The sequence below is a fragment of the Lepisosteus oculatus genome, chromosome 8 (assembly GCF_040954835.1).
Source record: "Lepisosteus oculatus isolate fLepOcu1 chromosome 8, fLepOcu1.hap2, whole genome shotgun sequence".
Lineage (NCBI taxonomy): Eukaryota > Metazoa > Chordata > Actinopteri > Semionotiformes > Lepisosteidae > Lepisosteus > Lepisosteus oculatus.
In genome coordinates this window covers 39,151,929-39,173,301 of record NC_090703.1, presented here as the reverse complement: position 1 = coordinate 39,173,301, position 21,373 = coordinate 39,151,929, and the positions used below count along the sequence as shown (strand labels likewise).

Below are 21,373 nucleotides of genomic sequence, written 5' to 3'. Positions count from 1 at the left end.
CATCAAAGAGGGCAGTGTTAGCAAGTGAATGGCAAAATCACCATTCTGTACTGGTAGAAGCATATTGCATTTTAAGTACTCCACTGATTTCAAGCATCGCTTGTCCTTACAGTAAGCAGTATTGCAGTAAAGATAGTATTATGTAGTAGTGTGTACTGTAAACATATCTGTATGTAGTTAAACTAACTGTGTATGAATACTTATCTGTATTGCCAACCCAATCAGGTCTGTAATGTCATTGTCAGTGAGAATGTGTTCTCTGTTTAATTATCTAGTGAAATAAAAGACTAATTCTGTATTCTTGATAAAAGAGACATTCTAAATAATCTGTGTCCTTTGTATTCTATTCTAGAGTACCTTTCAACACACAGTACTGTACTATTTTATCACACCTTACTGATGTGTTGTCCTGTACTGCCCCACTTCTCAGGGCTATGTGCTGGGATAGATAGAGGAGATTAGTTTAAAAACCTTTGGGGGGAAATGAACACAAAAAACTTTTGTTTTGTTAGTTTGGTTTAAAATACTGTATATGCCCCAAAACTATTCAGGAATAAAAGCTTTCATTATGTACTTTTGCCACTTATTTATGTTTGATATGAAATACAAATATCAACAGTCCACAGAAAATATGTCAAATTTCACTTCCCAATAAGTCCCAATACTCTTTTCAAGGTATGAGTGGACTTTGACTGACAATAATAAATCATTTTAGTACTTCTTCAAGACCCACACTTTCCTCTTTTGCTTGAACCTGCTGTATGTGTTTCGTATTAATGTGCTTCCAGCTCACCTACTGTACCCTGTGTTTACAGAACCTGTGTTTCATCTCTGTGCTGGTATTGCTATTTCTCAACCCTGTATGATGTTGTTTTACTGCTGCTTTATAATGAGTTATTGTAATAAACTGGTTAATACATTATACACAGTATGTTTACACTGTTACATTTTTTATACCTATCAATTATTTTTAATATAACTCACCATGGAAAACAAAAACATTCACTAAATAAAAAACTTTAATGTAATGTGCAAATGTATCATTTAATATTACAGGTGTGGTTGGAATTGCTGAAACCTCTTGCAAAGCAAGTTAAAAGTAAGTTTCAGGTACTTTTTTGTATATATTGTTTTTTTACAGGTTGGAAGTAGATTAGGAAAATGGTTGTTTTTTAACACATATCTGTGAAGTACATTTTTTATTTACTTAAGCATGCATTGCATGCAAAATTTGGGCATCCCTGGTCAAATTGCATATTAAGTCTCTAAGTGAAAAGAAGTGAACACAGCCTCTGCAGGGTACATACTTACACGTGACATCTTTATGCACATTGTAATGCACAATGACGATTTCTTTGCTGAATTTAACAGATTGAAAAAAATTAAACAGTGAATGTCACATGTGCAAATGTCAGTCAGTACTTTGTAACATGTGCTTTGGCAGAAACCACAGCTTCCAAACATTTCTGGTAGCCAGCTAAGAGTCTTTCTATTCTTCTTCTTCTTCTTCTGCTTCTACTTCTTCTTCTTCACAGCCTTAGTCCCAGACTGTCCTGGTGTCAGCTGCTTTGGTTGCTCTTCTCCACTTGTGTCTGTCGAGCACATCTTCCTCACTCACTTCACATACCTCCATATCTTTTCTCACACAATCTATCCATCTCTTTCTAGGCCTGCCTCTTCTTCTGTTACCTTCCACCTCAAATTCCATTACCCTCTTTGTTACTTCCTCAAAGTCCCTCTTCATGATATGTCCATACCACCGTAACCTCGCCTCTCGCATCTTCTCAACCACATCCACCACCCTACATCGTCTACGGATTTCTTCATTTCTGATCTTATCCTTCATTGAAATCTGAAGAATCCATCTCAACATCCTCATTTCAGTTCTTCTCATCAAGTTCTCTTCCCTCTTTCCAACTGCCAAGCATTCAGCTCCATATACTGTAGTAGTACAGGTCTAATCACAGTCTTGTACATTTTGCACTTTAACTTTCTAGGAATTTTCCTGTCACAGATTATTCCAGTTATTTCTCTCCACTTGTTCCATCCAGCTTTCACTCTTTGTTTTACTGCCTCCAGTGTTTCTCCTCCCTTTACCAGTTTTGATCCAAGGTATTTAAAGCCATCAACTTGTTTCAGTTTTCCTCCATTTGTCTCCTCAACATTGGTCATAGTATCTCCTCTTCTCTCCATTACCATTATTTCAGATCTTTCTATTCTTGCTTTAGGAATTTTCTCCACTCTTCCTTGCAGAATTTTTCTAGCTCTGAAATATTCTTAGGTCTTCTTGCACGCATTGCATGTTTCAGATCTCCCCACAGCTTTTATAGGGACTGTGTCTGGGACCATGAAGGTCCTTCCAAAACCTTAAACTTTCATTCCTGTCAGTACTTCATGGTTGAAGTACACACAGTCTCACTGTTCTCTAATCCACACGCGTATCAATACATTCTTCATCGAGGACATTTAACCTATCACTTCTTGTGTTTGGCATGGTGATATAAATGAAAGCTCTGGAAATTGAATACACATACAATAGCAAAACTATTTCTGAAGTGTGGTTGATCCTGAGAGATTAAGGAGATTTTGCCCAAAACATTTATGTGTAGATTGCGGACAACATTCTGGCTAATTTTAACACGTAATAAATACCATGATCATAATTTATGCTCTTTTGAACTGGAGCTTTTTACTTACAGTGTAACTGTCAATGTGGCTATGCATTCATCAAATTACAAAGGCACTGAGTAATGTAAAAGAGCTACTGTTCATTTATTTTAATTTTTAGTGCATGTGGTATCCCTGAGTATTGTGTAAATATATCAGAGTTTTTAAAGGAGTGAAAGTTTTGCACTGTTTTACTTGAATGACAATTTGAAACAGGGTAAAGACAGACAGATCTAAGACGAAGGGTTGTCTTAACTTGTTCATAAACACTACACCACTCAATAAACAACAGGCATAAAAAACAAATAGCAAAATGCAGTTTCATCATATCACTCCAGGACCACTCCATGCCGAGCTCCATCTTTAGAAAATTGCTTGTCAGATCCTAAGTCTTATATCATTTTGAAGTTACCTCACTATATCTTCTATTAACTTCTGTCTAAATCTATGTCTTGTTTTCAAGCATTATAAACAACTTTGCCTGCATTTGTGCAAATGGTTATAAAGGGATGTTGTTATATTGTGTTTTGTGTGGTTTATGAAATAGGTAAGACTGTGTTTTTAGTGCCATTCAAGTAAAGTGTTACCAAAAGATGTTTTGTGAATTTAAATGTAAAACTTCTCTGTTTTCATTTTAAAATGCAAGTATGTGATTTTGTTTCTATTGTGATTTTTCTCTTAGACACAAGCAATGTTTCGTTCAGGTTCATAGTGAAGTTTTTCCCACCTGACCCAGGACAACTACAGAAAGAGCTGACAAGGTCTGTAACATCCTGTTTTACTAGATCTGTTATCAGTGGCACAGCTAGAGAGTCAGTAGAAGAGATGTTAGAATTGATAGTGAGTAATACTGTAGTAATTAAACCAGAGAATTTCTCAAATCAATCAATGAAAAATACCAGTTTAAAATTTTGAAACAGAAGCACAGAGGCCACAGAGAAATCTGTGAAATGGGATTACGTCTTTGTGCCAATTTGTTAGCCTTACTGGCGAGCTCTGAAAGAAAGCTTCATTGCAAAACCAAATGGACTTGCAGAGCTAAGAATATTTGCAAGAACCAATTTGTTTAACTTAAATTAACCCTGAAGAAGCTAATTTCACACTAGCACATAAAACAGCACAGATCACACATAACAATACAGATTACAGTTTCTAAACCTTCAGAGTGGCAGGAACTTTTTCCATACAGTATGTGTTGGTGGCTTTTGTATGGTTCTGATGTCTGGTTTTGATGTGGTGCTGTGTCCACAGTTAACCCATCCTGTCTGTGTGTCTGTAGGTATCTCTTTGCTCTGCAGATCAAGCAGGATTTGGCCAACGGAAGTCTCACATGTAATGATAACAGTGCAGCTCTTCTGGTGTCACATATCTTACAATGTAAGTCACATCAGAGCCTGCTAATGCTTCAGTACAGGGAAATGTACTCAAAGGTTGTTTAGTTAACATGGAATCTGGAATGTACACATATATGTTTTCTGCTATGAAGTTGCTTTACATAAAGTACTTTTTTTTATTATGGCTTCTAATTTTTCCCCAACTGGGAAGCCTATTCTAATTCCAGATTCGCACCTTCATTCATAGTGAAAGTGTTTTGTAGCGATGCTGCAGTTTTATTTACATACCAGGTTTAAGGTGGTCAGAATCTATTTCTTACTTACGCTTTGTTGCTGACCAAAAATGAATGGATGTGAAACAGGATGTAAGATCCTGAAAATATTCACTATGTACTTTTTGCAGTGCTGCCATCATTTTTTGGAGTGAAACTAATAATAGAAAACACCGGCTTTCAAAACTATTATGGTCTATTGTATTACTAAATAAACAATTAGAAATGCAGTTGGTGGGTGCCATTCAAAAAACAAACGTCAGGGTTGCTTGGTGAATAACTCAATGATCTATCAAAGTCTAGTCATGTGGTCTCTCTCATTTACTCTGCTGAGTGTTTCTTCAGCTTCACAGCAAGCTAATTATGCATTTGTAAAGTTCCAGCTGGTAACCATAGCAAGTTAACAAGATATTTACGTAATGAGGTGTGTTCACAGGCTACGGCTGCTCTCGTAAAACCACAAATCTGAACTGTTTAATGCACTTCATTTCAAATCTGTAATGAACATGAAGGTGCTAAATGAGGTCGAAGAACATAATAATGATAAATGAGGGGGAAAGGATCTTGCAGAAAGGAATCTATTACCATTTAATAGGTATCTGTTAATATCAGCTCTGTGGAGCACAGCTGGTTTTCTCTTTCTCAGTTAAAATCAGCTCCTCAGTTGGGAGAAGTGTTAAAGTGATTGACTTAAAGGTATAACACTCCTATGCAGCCGTATAAAATACAAAAGAGACATGGATGACCTTCAAGATCTGAATATTGAAATAGTTGGATTTAAGAACATCTCACAATTTGGAATTGTTAATGGTGAAAAGAAGTTTAAAGGAAGCAATTTCAAATATAAATTTAGGTGTGAAACAAATTTGATTATAAGGAACATAATTACAATGAATACGCTAATTGAACATTATTCATAGCATTACTAAGTACTTAATACTTGCACTACAAAAATACAGTAAACAGTCAATCAAGGTGATGCCAGCACTGTTATCACCTCAGTTGTTATGTGACAGAGCCAAACAAGCCAGAATTGTGAGCTCTGTAGGAAAGACATACTGTAATTACTGTATGACTTTGTGAATCAGAAAGAATCTGAATGAATATGATTTCATACTTAGGGTTGCACACATGACAGTTTGTATTCCAATGCAGCAGAGGTGGGTGATTATGATGAAGAAGTTGACATTCAGCAGCTGGAGAGTAAACGGTACCTTCCCAACCAAGAGTACCTGGACCACAAGATCATGCGCTTTCACAAGAAACACAGGTACCTGTGGACTGTGACACTGCCTTTATTCTGTGTGCCCTGTTCCAGGGTTGCTGTTGGCATTTCCAGAAATGTCACTTTACCAACATCATTCAGATCATTGAGATGGACAATCAGCCATATTAAAAACCTTTTATATGAAATCATCACAAATGTATTTACTAGAACCTTTGAACTACCACTTGCTGGGACAAATATACTAAGTGTTTGAAAAAATGTCACTAAGAAATAAGTAAAGATAATATACTGAAAGTAATATTTTAGAACAGTTCTTTGACATACTTATGTTATCTTGCAGTATACGTCCTTATGACTAAAATGTAAACATTCGGATAGGAATTTATTAAGATTGTGCAGAGAGTTATCTTGCTCAAATGAGCCCTGTCTACAGCAAGGAGAAGAGCAGCCCTGCTTTCGAGGTTTGCAGTTTTGAGTGTCTAGTTTCAGTGCCAGACGGCCTCAGTGACTCCAAAGTCAAGTGGACAAGCCTGTGTTTTTGCCTTCCAGGGGTCAGTCTCCCGCAGACTCCGACATCCAGCTTCTGGAAGTTGCCAGGAAACTGGACATGTATGGCATCCGACCTCACCCTGCCAATGATGGAGAGGAAATGAAAATCAACCTGGCTGTCACCCACATGGGAGTACTGGTTTTCCAGGTGAATATCATTTGGCTAGAAAAGTGCATCTTGTAGTCATACTAGTCTATTAGTTATAGGGGCTCTGCAATGCTAATTTCATATTTAGGGGTTAGAAAGAATCAGCATTGATGAGTGCATTTCAAACCACACTGAAAGTAAAATGTACACAGTAACTTGTAAAACCTCCAATTTACATCACAAAATAGACAATATGTCAAGGTCTGTGCAGCACCAGAACAAGGCAACAAAACTTCCTCTGATGTGCACAGCCCTACAACATTGTAAATAAGCAGGATTGTGAATACATCTCTTTTAACTCAATAGAAATATTGCTCTGGATTTCAAGATGGTTTTGCCAACAAATACTACTTGTTAACACTGCATGCAGATCACGTTGGAATATTTCTGTGGTGAAATATCTGCTATTACCGTGACTAGTGAGCAGGAAGGGCCACATCACGTTGTAAGTCAAATAGGAACTCAAATGTGAGTTTGCGACAACATGTACTGTCAGGCGACGTACAGGACTTTCACAAAGTTTACGATTTTGTGCTTACCCCAAAAGGTGTAAATTTGTTCTATTATTTTTATGAATAAAGATTTTTGGTTTGGTTTGAGAAATTGAGACTACAATTCCCCTTTAAACACCTCAGTTATAAATTCATCTGGACAATAGTCAGAAAATACTATGTCAATTCTTTATTTTCTTTTTCTAGTAAAATAACTTCCAGTAAATGATGGGTCCAAAGATATTTGCATTGTATATCTGCTGTGCTGTCTCTTCAGAATTCTGTGCTTCCCTGATGTGCCACTGTCCAATGTGTTTTTTTTACAATATGCTGCCTGTAATCTGACAATGCCATCTTCTCCTTCTCAGTGCTGAATATAAGCTGTTCTACACAGTTTACAATGTTGTGCAAAGACCATGCCTAAAAAACATATTTTGGCTTCTCTTAAGAGGTCCACCAGTGCTCTGTAGCTTCATGGTATTTTATAACTGCAAGCTTTCGGTTCAAGGAGAGAAGAAGGGGTTAGTAAAGTACAGAAAAGTAACACCTGGTCCGTGCTGGGAACCTGACTGGTTCTAATGGTTTGGCTGGCTCGGCAGCCTCTGGGCCATGAAAACATGTTGAGAGACTTGTTGAGAGTCACTTGAAATGCTCTGTCTCACAGCTGGAATCCGGGGTAGAGAAGGAAGAGGGAGACTCCCCCTGACTTGCTAAGAGAGAAATATAATCAACTGTAGAGCTCGACAGCTGGGCAGCAGGAGGAGAAGGTGGAATCGTTGAGGCGAGAGAAGCAGGAGGAGCTGGAGAAACTGTAGCTGAGAGAGAAGGGCAGAGAACTGGAACTGGTTCAACCGAGATGAAGCCACATACAGTAAAAGTAGAAAAAGACATAAACAGTCAGACTGAGGTGGAATAGGAATATACTTGTCGAAGAGCGATTTGAGGAGCTTGGAGAGAAACCAGTCCTTAAAAAAGACAAATTGGCATATCTTTAATAGTGCCATGTCTCTTTCTGCTGTCTTTTGGAACCGCAGAGTGAGACATGACATCTTTGGAGGAATCATTCAGTGCCAAGATCCTTCTTGATCTATATTTCCCCTACATTTTCAATCGTCACCTTGTCTTGGTAAGGGTCACCACATTAAGTTTAATTTTCAAAATTATTTGCTTTGGCTAATGAATTGCGGCCACAAAAAGTACAAACTGGGTACATGAGAACAGGAAGAATTATTTGGAAATATTTCATTAATAGAATTACCAGGAAAGGTGATTTGACAACAATCTAAAAGGTATTTACAGTTACCAACTAGTGTCATAGAATTTTCTCTTTTTATTCTCTTATTTTTACAGTGATGCATGATTAGCTCCAGGCTTTAGTTTGACATTAAACAAGCAAATATGATATGTATAGTGTGATAATGTGATGACTTGTATAGTCGATGATGCAGTGTCTATTTTCCTTAATGCTGATTGGAACATAGTGTTAAAGAAAAGTCCATCTGCCTAGTCTGCCTCCCAGCCTCCCTGTCTGGCCAAAGGCTGACAAAACCTCAGCCCTTCTCCGTACTTCTGAGAGAATGTCTGACCTTCCCATTGGCATGTGTCACTGAGGTCTGTTTGCTATTGGAGACACTCACAAATGAGAAGTCTGTGGGCAAAATGCTAAAAGCAGCTTCTGACAGATAATGTTGACTTGTTTATATTCATTCTGTGATTTCTTTAGTTTTTTTGGAAACACTGCTTTTCCATGGTCACTGTGTAGTGTGTTGTGGCAGTTCTGTTTAGTTCTGAATAATGAGAATCTGTGCAATGCTTCTCAAACACACTATCAATTCTCACTGCCTTGTATTCTCAGGCCATGTTATCTACCCTAAAATCATGCTTCAGAAGAGTCAAAGTCAATACTGTTTTTATGTTTACAATTTTCACAGTAAATATTAGCAGCAGTCTGCACCATCAAAAACTGCGAGCTTGAGAATTTTCTTTCAGGTTTCGGAAGAGTAGATCACATTTGATGAAGCAGGACATGCTCCTATTACCTCACAGAAGTTCTAGAATAGTTTGTCATTATCATAGAAAGGAATAACTTTTATTGGCAGGAGGCTTAGGTGTTGCTGTGACTTTAACTCCCAGGCGTTCAAGGGCTTGCTCACATCTGATTGTGCCAGATGTCCCAAATCAAGGCTTTTGGTTTCAGTTTTGGCACAAACTCTTAACTACGTTGTATTTTTAGATACAATTATGCTCCAATATGCCGTTAAAATATTTGGTATTAGGGTCTAAAGTGCGGTTTGAAATAGCAGTGTATACAGTAACTTTAGTGTTTCACATTAATCAGTTAATAATATTAATTAATAATAATTGTGCTAAGCCCAGTTCTCATTTGAGTCCCAATTATTATTTATGTGTCTTTAAGTTGAATTATCAAACACTGATTGGTAAAATATGGACTAAAATATGTAAAATACATAACATAGAGTGAGATAAAAGAAAAGAGTTTGTACAATATGTCCCAATACAATAAGAAGACAAAAATGATTGTAATATTAGGTTATAAATATAGAGTCAGAACTAATTACAGTACATTACGGCAGCCATAACAGTGACATGTCACAGCTTTCCATGCTGATAGATTTATACAGTATTTTCCTAATGAGTCATAACTTAGAAACACATTAAATATGCGTAGTAGATGAACACTCTCTCTCTCCTTTAAGGAAAAAAAATAAAGGTTATCTTTATCCCCTCTCTTTTTGGAAAACATCACTATAAACTGTTGTTTCCCCCTCTCTCTTTCAGGGGAACACCAAAATGAACACCTTTAGTTGGGCAAAAATTCGCAAGCTGAGCTTTAAAAGAAAACACTTTCTGATAAAGCTTCATGCAAAAATTGTTGTAAGTATTTCTTCTTTCCTTTGCCTCCTTTAGAATACATTCTTCTGATATATTCCTTCATGTATCAATTTTGATTATTAAGATAATTATTAAAAATTCTCCTGGTTTGTGTTTGTATTAGAATGGCAGACTTTAAATGTCTGCATCAAAATGTACATTTTTAATTACTTGCCGTCTCAGAGAGTAAGACATAAAGAAACGGAATTTTGCTTGAATTGGCCTTAATTTTTCGTCAGTTTACACCCATGCTGTCATATACTGTAAGGTGACACACACCAATTTTCTGAAACATCAGTTAATTTATCTTTGTCACTCAGTGATCTGACATGCTCAAGAGCAGAACTCCAGTATCAGACAAGGACTGAGACCAGTATGATCTGCCAGCATTCAGCACTTCATTACTTAAGTAATGCCAATCACTGTCAGCTGAGGGCACAGGCCAGGTTCAGACTGCTAGATCTTGTCTTCCTCTCTGAGCTGAGACATTTACTGAGCAAGCCTACTGAACCTTCCTGATAAGAGATTTTGATATGAGTTGTACCTTGAAGCTGGAAAAAAGCTGGAATGATAAAGTCATGCTATACTGTATGTGAAGTGCAGTCTTATCCACACTGTTTGTCCACCAGGTGTCACTGTAGGGCCAGTGACAATGCAGATAGTTGCACTAAACTAGCGTTGCACGTGGTGACCCTTTTTAGAGAAATCCAGATTCCCCTTTTTGTCTGTGTTGATACCCTAACAGTCACTGAGTAGTCAGAAGAACAGAAATGGGGCTCCCTCTTGTTGAATATGTTTTACACATTGAACTTTATCTGAAAAAAAGTATATTGTTCTCCATGGACAGCCATCCCGTAAAGACACAGTAGAATTCACCATGGCTAGCCGAGACATCTGCAAGGCCTTCTGGAAGATGTGTGTGGAGTACCACGCCTTCTTCAGGCTTTCTGAGGAGCCAAAGTCCAAGCACAAGTCCATCCTCTACAGCAAGGGCTCTTGCTTCAGATACAGGTTGGTGTAGACCCTGAACATGCTCTGCAGCCCGGTAGTGTGTCAGGAGTTGATGGGAAAGCTCCTGACACCCTCAGTCAAACAGCCAGCCAGGGCATTTTTCTGTCTTACACTAAGACTATGAAATGCTCTTGCTAATTCTGCTATAGCCTTTAAATCTATGTTCATTTTTTTTAGTGACCTGCAGTGTGATGATAGGTCAGAGCGCAGTTCTCAGAGCAATTCTTTCTATTGACGAGTTTAGAGAGAGAGCTGATGCAGGCAGGTGGAAGGAAGACAGCCTTTTGAAGAACTGTCTAAGAAAAGCGAGGCTCTCGGGCAAAACAGAAGGAGGAGTGAGGATGGCAGGCCGGAGCCGTAAAAAAAATAAGTCAAAGGGAAAAAAACACCGAAATTACCAGTGGGAAAAAATGAGAGTGGTGGCAGACTCCAGAGAGGTTTTCCACTGGGTCATTGCCCAGTAGGAAAAGGGGAAAAAAGGTTAGTTTGGATTTACTAGCCGAAAGGGAAGCGAACACGAGCACAAGCGCTAGGAGCTCAAATCACGGAGCAACAATATTTTTCGTCAGATCAACAGCAGGTTGACTTGTTTAAAATAGGTTAGCTAGAAGGGGATATTCCTTGGACTTCCTTCCTTAATTGGAATATTTTTATTCCAATTCAAAGGTTGAATGGCAGGTTGAGAACAGGTGGAAATGCTGGTGTTGCCCCTGGCAACCACAGGACGTATGTATATTCAATGATATGTATATATAAACATGACATGTTAGGATCAGCGTTTTACCTTGTAAGTTATACTGTATATATATATAAATGTAGCTCTAAATTAAGGCAGAAATCCCCGTGCCCTGAGTTAAATGTCCAGTAATCCAGCCTTGATCAATGATTGTTTTCTCAGTGGACGGACGCAGAAGCAGCTCCTCGAGTGTGTGGGCAAAGGAGAGAAGAAGAACTTGCCCTTTGAAAGGTAAGGTACTGGAAAACCACAGATGATGGAAATTGAAACTCCTGGTCCCAACCCTTAAACGTATTGCGTGCTGAAGATTCAGAATTGATCATCAATAATCATTACTTGTTTAATTATGAAAGAAATTGAAAAAGGACCATCTGCTTTATACAGTAAATATATATGTAGTTTTGAACATTAATTTGCCATGATAGTTTCACAACTGTGGAATGACTGGTAGCTACCCTGAATGTTGTTCCTTATGAAATTGTATTTACAAGCACTGTTTTATCAAACACTGAAAATCAAATACAGAATAGAAACTAGTTTTGTGTTTAGAATCCTTGACTAGGGATTTACAACTAGAGATTCCCAGAATAATTAGACTTGATGAAATTTTTTATACCTGAAGAGGTCATAAAAAAATATAAGTTTGTCACACAAGTTAATAAGCTGATGTCCTGCTGATCGCACACAAGGTGTTACTGTTCACACTGCTTGTGTACTCAAGGACTTGTGATATACTGATCACAATGTTAACCCCAAACTTTGTTGGGACAGTTCCTTTTTCCAAAGTAAAAAACACATCACCTACACTGCCATTGAACTGACAGACTCTCACCTTATATCCCACCCTTGAACTGACAGTTTCTGACCTTTGACCCTGCCATTGAACTGACAGTTTCTGACTTCTGACCCAGCAATTGAACTGACAGTCTCTGACATCATAGCCCGCCATTGATTCGACAGGCTCTGACATCATATCCCTTCATTGAACAGACAGGTTCCGACATATACCCCACCATTGAACTGACAGGCTCTGACCTTAAACAAAACCACTATAACCATAGTCACTGGGAAATAAGACCCACCTCATCATGTGAGATTGCAAAACAGAATACCTTAGAACATGTACTCAAGATGTTTCCAGGTATTTTAATGTACATACATAATGCCATTCCTGAATCCATTACACCGCTAAAAATGATTATTTTTCAGTTGTTAGTCAGTAGTGAACTCAGAGGGATAATTTAAGTTCCTTTGCTGACTGTTCAGGTGTTACTGGACTGAATTATTTACTTAGCCTGGTTTTAGCTCTTAAATAGATACTTGAAGTTATTTTCATAGTATCTAATTTTAAAAGGAATGACTAAAATCATTTGGTTTTTAGGAGCAGAAAACATCTAAAAATTATTATGTTTTATAAATTATTAATTAAGCTGATTGCTAGTTTGATTAGGTAAAGCTGGAATAAGAGCATTTTATGGGTTAAATCCTTTGTGCATGAGGTGCTCATAGTATGTGTTTCCTTGTGTCTTTGCATAAATATACAGTGGATATAAAAAAGTCTACACACCCTTATTGAAATTGCAGGTTTTTGTGATGTGAAGCCAGAAATCAAGATAAATCATGTCAGACATTTTTCCATCTTTAATTTGACCTTGCAACCAACAACATTCAAGAGAAAAACAAATAGATTATTATTAGGAAAAATACTTGAAATTAAAAAACCTACAACACCCTGGTTGCATAAGTGTGCACACCCTTTCATAACTCTGTGTTCAGAGTTAACTGGTCACATTCAAAATCATGTCCAAAGGTAAGTAGTATACACCTGCCAACAATGAAAGTGATTCTAATTAACCCCAAATAAAAATCAACTGTTCCTATAGGATTTCCTTGAAACTTTTGTGGTTCTACTGGGATAGCCATGGTCTGCAAGAAGCTGACAAAACATCTACGGGATCTTATTGTTGAAAGGTACTGATCAGGAGAGGGGTATAAAAGAATATTAAAGGCATTGGATGTACCATGGAGCACTGTAAAGACTATCATCAATAAGTGGAGAAAAAGTGTCACCACAGGGACATTGCCAAGATCAGGACGACCCTCCAAAGTTGATGACAGGACAAGCAGAAAACTTATCAGGGAGGCTACCAAGAGGCCTACAGCAACATTAAAGGAGCTGCAGGAATTTCTGGCAGATATTGGTCACTCCTTGCATGTGACAACAATCTCCCGTATTCTGCACATATCTGGGCTAGGAGGTAGGTTGGCAAGACGGAAGCCATTTCTCACAAAAAAGAACATCCAAGTCTGTCTTATCACCCAAACCATGTGGGAAAATGTCTCATGGTCTGATGAGACAAAGGGTGAACTTTTTGGCCTTAATTCTAAAAGATATGATTGGTGCAAAGACAACACAGCTCATCATCCAAAGAACACCATACCTACTGTGAAGCATGGTGGTGGCAGCATCATACTTTGGGGCTGCTTCTCTTCAGCTGGGACAGGGGCTCTAGTCAAGATAGAAGGGATAATGACTAGCTGCAAATATAAAGATATTTTGACACAAAACCTGCTGGCATCTGTCAGAAAGCTGAAGATAAAGAGGAATTTCACATTCCAACATAATAATGACCAAAGCACACATCCAAGACAACCAAGGAATGGCTTCAGAAAAGGAAGATTAAAGTCTTGAAATGGCCCTGTCAGAGCCCAGACCTCAATACCATAGAAAACCTGTGGAATGTCCTAAAGAGAGCTGTGCACAGGAGATTCCCTGGCAATTTGAAGGAGCTTTAACTTTTTTGCAAAATTGTAAAATTGCAAAGTCCAGGTGTGCAAAGTTGAGAAAGACTTACTGCTGTAATAAATGCAAAAGGTGCTTCCACAAAGTATTAGTTGGGGGTGTGTGCAACCAGGGTGTTGTAGGCTTTTAATTTCAATAATTTTTCCTAATAATTATCTATTTGTTTTTTGTCTTGAATTTTGTTGGTCGGAAGGTCACATCAAAGATGGGAAAATGTACGATTTATCTTGATTTCTGGCTTTACATCACAAAAACCTGCAAATTCAATAAGGGTGTGTAGACTCTGTAGATTTGTACTTGATTGCACATAGTTTGGTTGAGGGTCTAGTCACGATGAGGGTGGAGTCTCACCTCTGTGGTTAAGATCCCTTTTATCATAAGTTCATATACCCACTGTGAGCCCTAAAGTAAAGGGTATAGAGCTTGTGTTAAGCATGCTAGTTTCATTGTGGTTTTCCTCATTACTATGGAGCCATTTCCTATACATAAGGTCAAAAATGGGGCAAGCAACTCAACAGCAGTATGTTTTTACAAAATCTGTGGGGACATTGGGACACACCAATGTCTACACCAGCACACTGCTGAGTGCCACCTCATGCTGTCCTTCACTTGAAAGGTACAATAAGGTTGTGTTAATTTCAAAGTTGTTGTCTTTGAATCTGCAGAAGTGCACAGTGCCTATTCTCTGTAAGCTACTTTGGATAAAAGCATCTACTAAGCAGTACCCTGTTAAGGTTATACACAGTCCTGATTACTTCATTAGGTCAGAGGTCTATAGGTTGGCTAAATAAATTGAAGTTTCTATTTTCACTTTACTTTTACCTGTGTGTGTTAATAACAAACTATCCAGCTCTAAAAAAAAAATGTTCAGTTGAAAAATGGACTGTTTATGCCCTCCATAAAGTCGAGTGAAGAAACACTGTCAATATTCATATTCTAGTGTTATGTAATTATGCAGTGCCTGTGATCCTCTGTTAGTGGTTGTTTTGCATCTGTGACCTTGGCTCTGACAATATGGGACCAGAGACTGCTATGTGTTGGCAGTATTGCAGGAGCCAGAGGCACTAAATGTTATTCTATTGCCCTCCTTATTAGAGGAAACACCTGTTTGGACCCCAGTGCCTTGGAGAGCAGTCTTGTGCAATGAAACAGTCACACTGTTTGTTTTTCAGGAAACACTGCAAAGCTCATTATGACACGAGGCAGTGCAGGTCTTCCCCTGATCTCCTGACAGATGTCTCCAAACAGGTAGTGTTGTGTTTTTATTTGTTTTGTTATTTAAGCAAACAGTTGTAAGATAATTAGATTCTAAAGTTAATTAATTAGTAGGAGGTCAGAGGACACTAAAAGAGATCATAGGATATCAGTTCAGTGAATATTAATAAAATGGGCCCGACAGCTGTTGTCTGTGTTCTTTTCTAGTTTGTATTGTGTTTAACAAGTTTACCAAAAGAAATTCCTAAACATAGAGACTTGCTGAATCATAAATTAGCTTCATTTAGAGTGTACAATGATGCACTAAGCCAACTAAATATTGTTCTTGACATGTTTTTGCACAGTGGACTGATATTTAAAAAGTAAAACTGATCCATTCCCAACCCCATGTAGATACAAAAAAACTTTTGAATTTATGAGTTTCATTTGTTTGTTCTAACAAGAGGTCCCACTCATAGTTCTCCTGATAGTGGACCCACATTTTTTTTCTCATACACATCCTAGTTCTCGTCAAAGGCTTTAAGTTATTTTTCTTTTTCTGTAGAGCATCCTGAGGTGTTTAGTGATGCTAAACGGCAGAGTGAATGAAACTGCTCATAACCCTTCGTACAGCATTTACTTTTTACCCTTCCTTCCACTCGAGCAGGCGTATGAGCAGACACGCTCCTTCGAGAGGCCGAGTTACAGCAAGAGCACTGCCGAGAAAGCTCTTCAGCCAGTTCTGAGCGGGAAGAGAAGCAAATCGGCTGTGGAGGTGGTGTTTGCCACTGAACTGGAGCGCTCCAAGCCGGAAGCCGATCCTGCCTCCTTGAACCCGTCTCGGAGTGGCTCCTTCACCTGTTTTGAAGTGGAAGGCCAGGCAGACGTACAAACGCAGTGCCAGCAGGGGCGCATGGGCGTTGCCCGCAGCAACAGTGTCAGCGAGGTTCACCGCAGCCGAATGATCACCAGCGCCCAATTACTGCGGCGCACCGACTCTCCCCGTTACCCGCTGGCGGTAGCGGGTGCCGAGAGCTTCGTTTCCAGTGCCTCCTTCTACCTGGACCAGCCACCCCGCCTGCCCAGGCATGCCTCCCTGGTGGAAGACGTCATCCGCTCCTCCAGCTTCTCCAGCCCCGCCAGTATGTCTCCTTCCGGGAGGCGCCACAAATACAGGCACAATGGCCTCTACCAGGCAGGGGGCACGAGCTGCGGCAGCCGCATTGACATCGGAAGAGAAGATATGGGTCACTTCAGCGACGACTCCAGCTACCAAGCGGCCCTGCCCAAGAGGTCCTGGAGCCAGTCCGATATGAAATTCCTCCATCCAACTCGTGCCTCCGAATTCAGACCTCTAGGCCACTACCCTCATTTATCCCGGAGGCCTATTATGATGCGCCACTTGCTGCCACAGCATGGGGCCACAGACCGCCCCACCTCTCTCTGCGTGATGGATAGGTACGCTGCTGGTGGGACAGACTTCAGCGACTCCGACTCGGACATCATCTATCCCTACTACTACCCAATCCTGGGCAAACTAGTCAAAGCTGCCCCACTGGCCCGGATGAGGATATCCTCAGGCAGTCTCCAGCTGGATGAAGAAGAGGAAGACTTCTTCAACATAAGCGACTGCGAGGGCGCAAAGTCTTCTGTGGGGGCACAGGGACTCCACTCTCGAGTGGTTTGATCTTGCCTTTTAGGGACACCGGCTTTTCAGCTAAGAAGGTCTTACTGAACAAACCTAAGTTATGGGAGGTGAAGACACCCCATTATAGGAAGACCTAGTAGCAGTTATTTCACACAGGGGTTCCCAATCCTAGTGCTGGAGGCCCACACACCAGGTTTTTGTTCCAGCCCAGCTCTGTTACACGGTTGAACCCTTAATTGACTTAATGATAGATTAATTGGAACTGTTTTCAGCGCTTAAACCTGTTGGAGGTCCCCTTTAATTATTGCAGTTCATAAGTATTGAGTGAAATAAGTGAAATTCAAAACATTTGAATAGAACAAAATGTTCCAATCAAGAAACTTATCAGTTCAGGTAAGGCTCCTTAAAGTACGTGTCTGCCTAAATGAAGAAAGGTGCATCTTAATTACCACACATTCCTGGTTTTTGTGGAGTTGTGGACCACATCATGAAAAGTGGGATCTGAATGAAGAAGGTGAGCAATAATTGCTATTGTTTTTCTCCTAACTGTGATTTTTTTGAGGATGTCCAGTTAAGTCAAGAGTTGCAAGAGTTAATTGTTGTTCAAAAAGTCAACAGTCTAAAACATTTTTTTAAATTGCCGTTCCTTTGTTTTTAAAAACATCTTGTATATTTTGACAAATTTTAACTGTACAATATTTATGCACGTATTTGCTATATACAGCTAATTCTTAAATAAGAAATTGTATGTCACTGAAAATGCCTCAATTTAAAATGAGCATTACTTGGAATAGATTGAAAGAAATAGATTTTACATTGGTGTGATGTAAGAATTTACAGAATGATCTTAATAGTAAAGTAGCTTGAAAATGCAGAACAAATAAGCAAGAAACATTCAAACAGGATCATACAAAGTAGGAAAAGCTATGGGAGACTTTGCAGATCAGCTACTGTACATGACAAGGCCAACTTAAAAAAAAACGTATCTGTGTAATAAACTCAAAAGACCTTTGCAGTTAAAAGTGTAACCAGAGTGAATGTCGAAACTGAATTTTGAAGTAGTTAGGGTAGCCAGTTATCTTCACAAAAGATTGCAAGAAATGACACAAAACTTGAAGGCAAACATACTCAGTAAAAGAACGTCAAAACCATACAGGTCATTTATTTTGAAAGGGCACAAAAGACAATGATCCCACATATACTGCAGATATTTGTTGTACGAAGACCAAATAACAATAGACTTCCAAAGCTTTTCCACACGTACAGTTCAGTAACTTTTTTGACTTGATTCAAACGTTTAGTATCAGGGTTATGAAATGCTACGCTTCCCTAAGTGCTGCTACATAAGTTATTTTTTCTTTCCCCTCTCACAAACCTGTCATGTTTTTCAAGGCTGAAGTCTTTCCTTCAGTATTCGGTACAGTCCCCTTCTCCATTCTCCCTGGTATGGGATATGTGAGATATGACGTATAGTATGTCATAACAAATGAGGCCAAAGTACTTCCTATATTTTTCTTTTTTTATTTGCTTGAAAAAGCCAGAGCAGACAGCAGTGGGAAAAGCTATCTCTGTACCCAGCTAATGCATTATGAGAAAACATCCTGAAGAGGATGCAATGAGAGGCATTTCAGCCCTTTAATGCTAAAAGCAGGCTGTTAAATGCATAAAGAAAAAGAAAAATTACAGATGATAAAAGATATGGCTACGTCTGAAGAGCCCATAATTCTTCAGTTTACGATGCGTTTTTTACAACACCATTACCTCAGTTATATGTCTTCATCCCCCTCAAAACGACTACATTCTCACCACTTTTCAGCTGTTTCATGTACATAGTAGTTGTTTACTGTCACTATTATTGGGTTTCAGTGTGTCTGTTAGTATCAATTTGCACGTGGTACTCATTGCTCATTCTGTTAACATATTGTCCGGCAAGTGTTCATCAGTTTTGTGTGGCATAATTTCTAGAACTTGTGTTTAGGAATATCACTGTAATGGATTGACACTACTTGCTTAGTGGCCTTACATTGAAAAAGTCAATACTACTTACAGTAACTGTATTCAGTGTCTTAAAAAAAAAGGCTTCTTTCCATTTCTAGATTGTCCATCAATTTATTCCATGTCTATATTATTTATTTCTCAGCACACCACCTTTCACTGTTGTAAAACAGCAGCTCCAAAGTACAGAGTTGCATTACATCTAAGGGATTGACTTTTTGATATCAGATTGTGATAGCTAGTGAAGCAGGCTCCATTGTCAACTGAGGACTGTTTCCTGAGATTATTATTAAATGGTGACAAGCACCTCTTTTAGAACCCAGTCCAGCCTACCCGCCATCACAAAATCAGTTTCAAGTTAGGGGAGCAAAAACATTCTTATGATTCCCAGATTAAATTGTCTGATGTTATGCCATGGACTACATGTAGATGATGCAGTTAATAAAATTCCTAAAATAAAACAGAAGTCCCCTTTAACCTTCCAGTATGTTATTATAGCACCCCTTCTCAATATTTAAAAGATGTGATGTTTCAATGAGCTTGATATCACGAAGTATGAAAATCACAGCCCTCTGCCGCTTTTCTCCAGGTGAGGGTGATGGCGTTGGGACAAACACTGTCAAACTTCCAAACAGCATTCAGAAGCTGTCAGGATGAAACATTGTACAGTACCATAAACTGCTAGAAATAAGAGAGGTTGACAGATGCCTTCCAGGAAAGTTGCTGTTGTTGTTGTGCCCAGATGCGTAAAGGGCAACTCCATGGGGGCTGAGTTCATCAGTCATCGCCACCAAGTCATCATCAGAAAAGCAGAGGCCCAGGGGGCGTTAGCAGCTGCCCTCAAGGGATTCATGTCCCTGATGTCTTGTGACATGTGCCAGAGAAATCAATGCAACCCACTGTGCTCATGAGCTCTGAATCTTGGATCAAGTCACAAGGCAGTAATGTACTGTAGCACAGTGGGCAGGTTCACACTCACATGATGCTCCAAGTCTAGTATTTATACCAAGAGATCCTGCTACGATACGAGCACAGTGATGCACTCATTCTCTTGACACTGGCAGTGCCGCATAAATCTTACGTCACTGTTTTAGACTTTTCTGGTGTTGCTTTAAAATAAGGATTCCTTTTTAATATACTATGATTAAAAAAAACAGTACTCATTTCAAATATGTTGAACTATTAACAGTATTGTGGTTATGGCAATATAAAAAATACCCCAAGCTTGCTTATGTGTAACGCAAAAGGCCGTTTATGAGTATTTTTACTTTTTTTTTTCCTTTTCATGGTGGAAAAATAGAGTTTTTTTCACATTGCTGCTAACTGAATTACCATATTTCGGTGGGTTTTAATTTGGAATTCCATGAATAAAAGGAGATTTTTGTCAAGGCATCTGGCGTATCATTCTGAAGTTACTCTACAATAATATAGAACAATTAAAACAGGGATCTGTGGTCAGCGTGATAAGTTAAGAGACTTTGCACCTCCAAGCAAAGGGATGTCTAGTGGGCACCGTAGGCCTCAGTCTGAAAACTTGACAATGGCTCTGGCTGGCTTTAGAGGAAAGCGCATAGTCCCTAATTAAATCCCCCCACGTTAATTAAAAATGGGGACTTCCAAAATTAGTGGAATTGACCAATCAATAATGAACCAAAAGAAATGAATCAGGCCCATCAGTTATTGGTGTCCCACTGTTTGACCTCAGTGAAGCAAAATACGCCCAAGTACGAATGCATTGCTGAAGCATTACTGAGATCAGCGTTCAGACTGCAAGACTATAAAATGCCAATGTCCAGCGAATCAGAGAAAGATTCCCTCCAAGATGCTTCAAGCTGAAGATCCATTCAGATCCTGAATTACAGTCAGGGATCAGATGGTTAAAGATTGAAGGACTGACCCCTTCTACCTGTACTGCAGGATCACAGCTACAGTATATACTGTATTCCATAGGCGTATAAAAAATTGAAATCATTTTCATTCCCCAGATATCCAATATTTAAAAGGAACTGACTACAGTACGAGAGTATGGCCATTGATTTAACTTAAATGTCTTTTGTGCGTCTGAGGGAATACACACTTACTGACTGTAAGACTTCTCTGAAATCCAATTCAGGCTTCCCGATTTTCCCAAAATCAAACGAGGCTGAAGTTTGAGGGAACATTTAGAAATGAAATGATCGTTTAAAATAAATACAGCAGGTTGTACAGAGGTCCAACGGGAAAAGAAATTCTTTGGAGGCCTGTCCAGGAATCTTGCTGCTGCTTTGAGGAAGAGGGAATTCAGTTGTAAGGAAATACCTAAATTAAGGCTCTAGTGCTTCAGCTTGCATTCAGTTTCCTTTTCTCTGCAAGACCATGCTTCACCATGACCATGCTTGAATCAACCTGCACAGTCTGAAAAGATT

General features: G+C 39.0%; 1 protein-coding gene across 1 annotated transcript in view; it reads left to right on the top strand.

The window, feature by feature from the left end:
- The window catches only part of LOC102691545 (FERM domain-containing protein 7), a 33,578-nt gene extending 12,249 nt beyond the window's left edge, over positions 1 to 21,329 (top strand). The window contains exons 4-13 of the mRNA XM_069193452.1: positions 1,057 to 1,099; positions 3,350 to 3,428; positions 3,947 to 4,044; positions 5,429 to 5,543; positions 6,051 to 6,198; positions 9,489 to 9,584; positions 10,429 to 10,592; positions 11,491 to 11,559; positions 15,304 to 15,379; positions 15,993 to 21,329. Coding sequence (XP_069049553.1) covers positions 1,057 to 1,099; positions 3,350 to 3,428; positions 3,947 to 4,044; positions 5,429 to 5,543; positions 6,051 to 6,198; positions 9,489 to 9,584; positions 10,429 to 10,592; positions 11,491 to 11,559; positions 15,304 to 15,379; positions 15,993 to 17,012 — 1,908 coding nt within the window. The 3' untranslated portion in view covers positions 17,013 to 21,329. The remainder of the gene's footprint in view (positions 1 to 1,056; positions 1,100 to 3,349; positions 3,429 to 3,946; positions 4,045 to 5,428; positions 5,544 to 6,050; positions 6,199 to 9,488; positions 9,585 to 10,428; positions 10,593 to 11,490; positions 11,560 to 15,303; positions 15,380 to 15,992) is intronic.
- Positions 21,330 to 21,373: the final 44 nt, after the last annotated feature.